At 49.7% G+C, this 5,768-nt stretch overlaps 1 protein-coding gene and 1 pseudogene across 1 annotated transcript; both read right to left on the minus strand.

Annotated features, from left to right (window-relative positions):
* Positions 1 to 2,145: 2,145 nt before the first annotated feature.
* Positions 2,146 to 2,598, minus strand: LOC149808824 (lysine-specific demethylase JMJ32 pseudogene; annotated as a pseudogene).
* Positions 2,599 to 3,443: 845 nt separating this feature from the next.
* Positions 3,444 to 4,061, minus strand: LOC149808825 (uncharacterized). The gene has a single exon (XM_089995133.1). It carries the CDS (start codon positions 4,059 to 4,061, stop codon positions 3,444 to 3,446), a length of 618 nt encoding a protein of 205 aa, XP_089851259.1.
* Positions 4,062 to 5,768: the final 1,707 nt, after the last annotated feature.

Here is a 5,768-nt window from a genome sequence, read left to right on the forward strand (position 1 = left end):
ATAACGTAGTAGCTGAGCGATTACTCATTTAGCATGAGAGTTGGCTTGAGCAATCCAGGATATCGTAGAACGGAGGTTTGACTGCCCGCTGGTCACACAGGAGTTACGTACACCCCCTCGCTCTTTCTCAGATATAATAGTTAAGAAAGGGAATGAGTTGAAGCTGTCGTAGGCGGGAGAGCTGACCCTGCTCGTCCAGCTTATCCGCAATGGTGAAACTGTCGAAAAATCGGCATGAAGAGTCATCGAATCAGAAACTGCACTGCTGCCCAGCTTTGTTGTAACCACACAGTAACAAGAGTGCCCTCACGACGGCGACTTATTCTCTCAATATCAGCAGCATGAACACGGTTGGCCCAATTGCCCTGGAATTACGTTGAGAGATGACGGACAGTTGCGAGCGCGCAGAAACGCACCGCGACGAGAATACAGCAAGCGCCGCTGCATTGCTATGCACCAAGAAATACAGATGCTCATGAAAAGCTATGAACATCAAAAATCAAGATTGGGAGCGTCCAGTAATGGGAGATTGAAGAGTCGCAGGCTGAACCCTCGTTAGGGCTGCACAAGCCTTCCATAAATTCCGCCCTCTCCAAGTGTTACGTACGTATGCATTAAACAAAAGCACATAAATGTTCCATATTCCGTAATTTCACACGTTTATGCTACGGATGCACGCAACATCGCTTTGTTATTGCATGATAATGCCTCAACACGGCGGACAAACACGTTGGAGCACGTAACGTACCTGCGTGAAATCGCCATTTTCCTATACAAGACCATGGAAGGTGTCTCAAAGAGTTTTCACATCGAATAGAACGTCCTGTCTACACGTATGTGGCAGGTTCGCAAGTAGGTCGGATGTTGCGGCAGATCCTTGTGTGCGACAGGCAATTACCTCTCCTAGCCACAAAACACGCAAAGGGAGAATGGCCACTATCAAGCACCCTAAAAGAACAGTATATCACGTTTCATTGCTTTGTTGCTAGCTGTGATGACCATTCCGAGTTATACTATCCACCATACGCGACCTCATATCCTGCTGCCTTTGAAGGCATGACCTTGTGCACGCGCAGGCGAGTGCTCATCAAGAGTGAAAAGCTTAAGATGCTTCCAGATTGTTGTCTCCGAAGCGCGTTAAAAAATTTTCCAAACATGCATGGACCATGAGGGCATATCCAGAGATACTCACTAGTCACTAACTGCGCTGTGATTCAGGGATTTTGTTTAGCCTCAGGGAGACAGCCAGGCAGTTTCAGGCGTTTGCGCGCTAATACTAAAATAAATAAAAATAAACAATACAATACTAACGCTGGGGCGCTTCGACCCCAAAAGGTGCAAGCGAAGCTCTGATTCCATAGGTTGGTCACATGAGATGGACTGCTGCATGGGATTGGTGTGTTTTAAAATCTGTTGAACATATTTGCGTAACGAATCTAAGGGAAACCACGGGCCTGAGCACAAAGGCAAGTTCAGAAAAAGGATTGAGAAGGGTGAGTGCAATGGTCACTGGTGTCACCATGGCGAGTAAGGAGGTCAGGGTCTAAAATGAAGGTGTCCAGGAACCTCATGACTTCCTTGGGAATAGAATCAGCCACCAACATCCCCGTGATGATGGCTAGGCGTCATTTCATGCTCATGTACGTGTCCATGCTCACAAGAACTCGATGCATTCGTTGGTCGGGCGGGAAGAAGGGGCATTTTATCTGTTGGACCCCGGCAATTCAGCCATCACTAGCTCGCGAGAGCACAATCCGGCTCACCATGCATGCAGTTTCTGACATGCAATCCACCTGTTGTCACCACAACCAGTTGGATGACTATCTCTGCTAATGTTTACATGGGTACTTGCGGCCCATTCGAGGATACGTTGACGATGCGTCATTGCTTGTTAATGCCACCATGGCGCGAGGCACAAAGTTTTTCACACCAGTGTGGGGCAATTGCCCAGGCCAAAGCTCAGCTGCGAACGACATGGACAACACCAGTGCATCCACATGTTGGCCATTCCAGCATGCTAAGTAAGGGCTTCCACATTGCTTGCATTCTTGTCACATCCATGCAATAACCTCAATTGGATGAGTCACATCAGCAACAATTGTACAGGGCATAGCAAAGGACCGAGACTGCCTCATGTAAGATGAGTCATGTTGCTTGTTGTCCTGCAAGAATGAGGCCTGCACGTTCAGCCAACTTTTCTATTGCTGTATGGTGTGCAAATCTCGCGTCAAACTGCATGTCATACCAGTAATTTACTGCGATTACTGCCTCATGACCAAGTTCGTCCTGCTCTACATAGTGATACCACATAGCTGGCAAGTAAAGCAGGTCTCCTGCTTGCACAGTGACCTCCAATGGGGGCGGCCCTTCGACAAAGCGAGGAAACTTGGCGGCAAATACGTCTGGGTTCCTCCTTGCAACATCCATATCGATTGGGCACCAAGGGACTGAGGTAGGTGGCTGCTGCGCCACAAGGCTAAAACGTCGGTCTGCTTGCATATGGTGCACGTACACCGGGTACTGTTGAAGATGCATTCGGTGAACAGACGAGGGTGGCAACAGCGTGAACTTCTTGCTACCAGCCACGACTGCATACATATTCTCGTAGTGATCCTGCACCAGCGGAGGCTCAGTTGGACGTTGAAATGAGGGTCACGGCCAACTTGACTGGCAGCTTCGCCACTCCTTTGGCTTCCGCGTGAGGCCTGTGCTTGGCCTTCCCAGAAGCCATACAGCACAAGCGATGAGTTGTGCTGACAAACATGATTACTGCCCTACTTGAGCGAATAGCCAAACCTGAGCATGCCTGAAACACGATTAGGCTCAACCCCACCTGTCTTTGAATCTGCCATCATGAGGGCGGATCGACGGGTTCTGTCGGGGATACAAGGGTGGTGGCGGGGGGTTTCTACATCCAGTCATGACTCGACGTCGCTCGGTCAAGTCACCATTACAAACAGAGGGTCTGAGCGGGTTTGTTTTCACCGAGACAAGGACGCCGATCATGACATGGATTCTCTCAGTGGCAATGCGACAGCCCTCTTGCAGACGGATGCAAGTAGAAGCATGGCTGCTGTACCTATGGTGCTGCAAGCGCGGTAGCACGGAAAGAGCGGAGCTCCTTCGGCGAGAGCGCTTGCCACATACTCATTGTCAATCATGAGCCTCACACTTGTTGGCGTGATATTTACAATCCCTGCACTCACTTCCACCGAAGGTCAATCTGATGATGCCTTTGCATCATTTTCTACGCTTCCAAACCACCGTTGCTTGAGTGATCTCCTACTCCTGTTGCTTCGCGGCAGTGTGGTATGAGTGGTAGATGTTCGCTAAAACGGAAGAGACTTCCCAGTAATGTACGAGCACATGTGCGAAAGGACGCTTGAGACTTTGGGGGAGGGGCCCAACAATACTGGGCCCCACTTTCGCGCCACACACTTGCGTCATTTACCAAGTGCAAGACAACGGCATCGATAGTGTCTGAATGTGTCCGAGACAGGTTGCGCGCACACCTTGTGGAAGGACGTAGCATATCGCTTATCTCCAATCCAAATATTGACAGCATCAGGCTTGCAGCCAAAAGCTTCTGATGCCCAAGGAATGTCCATCTCCACATCATCTTGCAGACTGGAAAACTGTGTCGAGAAGTTGCTGTTTTGGAATTGCACTGAAGGAACGCAACCTTGATTGCCAGGCTTGGTGTCCCGCAATGCTTGCCTGAATGCAGTCAGAGTCATCGGCTCTGAGTGTGGCACGGCAAACACCTCTGAACCAGACTCGGTTTTGACGGCATCTGCCCTACCATCATCTGTAAACGAGCAGATGACCTTCTCCTCACCCAATTTATGGCATAAGTAATTCAGGTCCCATTTTTGCAAGGCTGGCCAGTGATTAAAACAACCTCGAAAAAGGCAAGGCCTATTTCTGGCAACATACTCCCGCAAGAACTCGATACTGCTAGGTTGCTCGTGGAACACAGGGACGTCACTTGACAAATCAAAGTCCTTGACATCCTGTGTCAATTGATCAAGGATTTCGGTGATGGGGCAGATTCCCGACATGCTTGCGTGATCCCTCAAGTGCAAACTTCCTTCCGCAGAGCAACATGACAATGATACTGCAGACTGTGCTTTCAACCTGCTAGCGCAGCTTGTGAGGCAATGAGCTCGTCAAGGCCCTTGACAAGGGCAACACCTCAGGTTTGAGATAGTCCGATATGCTATTCCCCACAAGCCATACGCTATGGCATAGCACCACATCCCCTGTCAGCCTCTGCGCCAACTCTCGGCCAAAGTGGACCAGCGCATTAAAGTAACTAGAACGCATTCAACAAACTCATTTGAGAGTTACCGATCTCATCCTTCACATAAGATAGACGAAATTCATTGTTCGATAGGGGAGGATGGAGGTTGCTCCAGCCTCTTGGCTCCTGTATTTCCCCAAGGACATATTTTCTCAGGAGGACCGTCGTGTGATGCTTATAGAATCTCTGTGTCGGTTCTTTATTTGTGAAGATGGATGGTCTCTCCTATCACAATTGGTGCTGGTGATGAACACGCAATTGGTGCTGCCGCTAAATTTCGCTCAGCTGTGCGAGGCCTCCAAGATAGCAGACTTGGAACCGGCTATCGATTTGCAGCCATCTGAGGCTCTGGGATGCTTAGGCTCCGCAGTTTATGAGGTGTTCATTTGCTGCCATTCTTGGACGGGTCTATGTACTTCTTTTGTAATTCAAACACCGCAGGACGTACAGAGATGCCTGCACGCCAGAGTATGACCAGCATACATTTCGTTCTAGTTCGAGTAATGGCGAGTGTTTTTCAGTCTGACAGCCAACTCACGGCGCAGGTCCTTTTCGAAACCGACCAGTACGCGAGCAGGCTTAAAGATATCCTGGGTATCACCCCTCTACCTTCAAAAATCACCATTAGGCTGATCAACGTCCCACAATCGCACGTGAGCTTCCGTTCTGTGCAAAGTGGCTTGATAGGTGCGCCTGTCTTGGCTATCCACCTATGTCTTGGCGCTACCCTGGGCCATACTCTGAGCGATCACGAATGGCTGAATGGACATGACATTTCAGTCACGTATGCGACCTGTAGAATCCACTGAATGCACTTACGCCCTTTCCTTCTTCCGAGCCCCTCAAAGTGCTGATAGCTGCCAGGTTGTCGTATGTTGTAATCACACCATTCTGTGTCGTGTATGTTGTCTAGCGACCGACGTTTGCCTGACCAATGAATCCCCGAGAGCTAGTACACACTCAAGTTGTTTGAAGAACCAATCTAATCCAACACCTGGAGCTATCCAGCGCGTTGGCATCATGACATCAGAAGGTCTGTTGCAGGAAAGCTTGTGACAGTCAAGGGCACAGTCATCAGGCTGCTTCCATCCCGGCCGGTCGTGACGCAGCTGGAGTACGTGTGCGGGAAGTGCGGCACATGTATGACTGTCAACTGCCCAGACGGCAGGGTGAAGCAGCCTGATAAGTGCGATGGGCCCGGTTGCAGATCAAAGTCATTTCAGGCGCGTACTCCTTGTGACCAAAGCCCTATGCCTGATGCCTGCATGACTATCTGCAAAGAAAGAGGAACGCATTTTATTTCCTCCGAAATTCTCGTTTCTTTCTCGGAACGAGAATCAATCATGCTCGCATGCATGCCAACAATTGCAATCCGCCTGCAGCGGTGTACAAAGCAACCTTCCAGATGGTATGCATGCTACCTATGCGCCTACAGCATTGCACCAATCTGGCATAGGCATGCCAA

The sequence above is a fragment of the Nuphar pumila genome, unplaced genomic scaffold (genome assembly GCF_984573655.1).
Source record: "Nuphar pumila unplaced genomic scaffold, dmNupPumi1.hap1.1 HAP1_SCAFFOLD_2140, whole genome shotgun sequence".
In the NCBI taxonomy this organism is placed as follows: domain Eukaryota; kingdom Viridiplantae; phylum Streptophyta; class Magnoliopsida; order Nymphaeales; family Nymphaeaceae; genus Nuphar; species Nuphar pumila.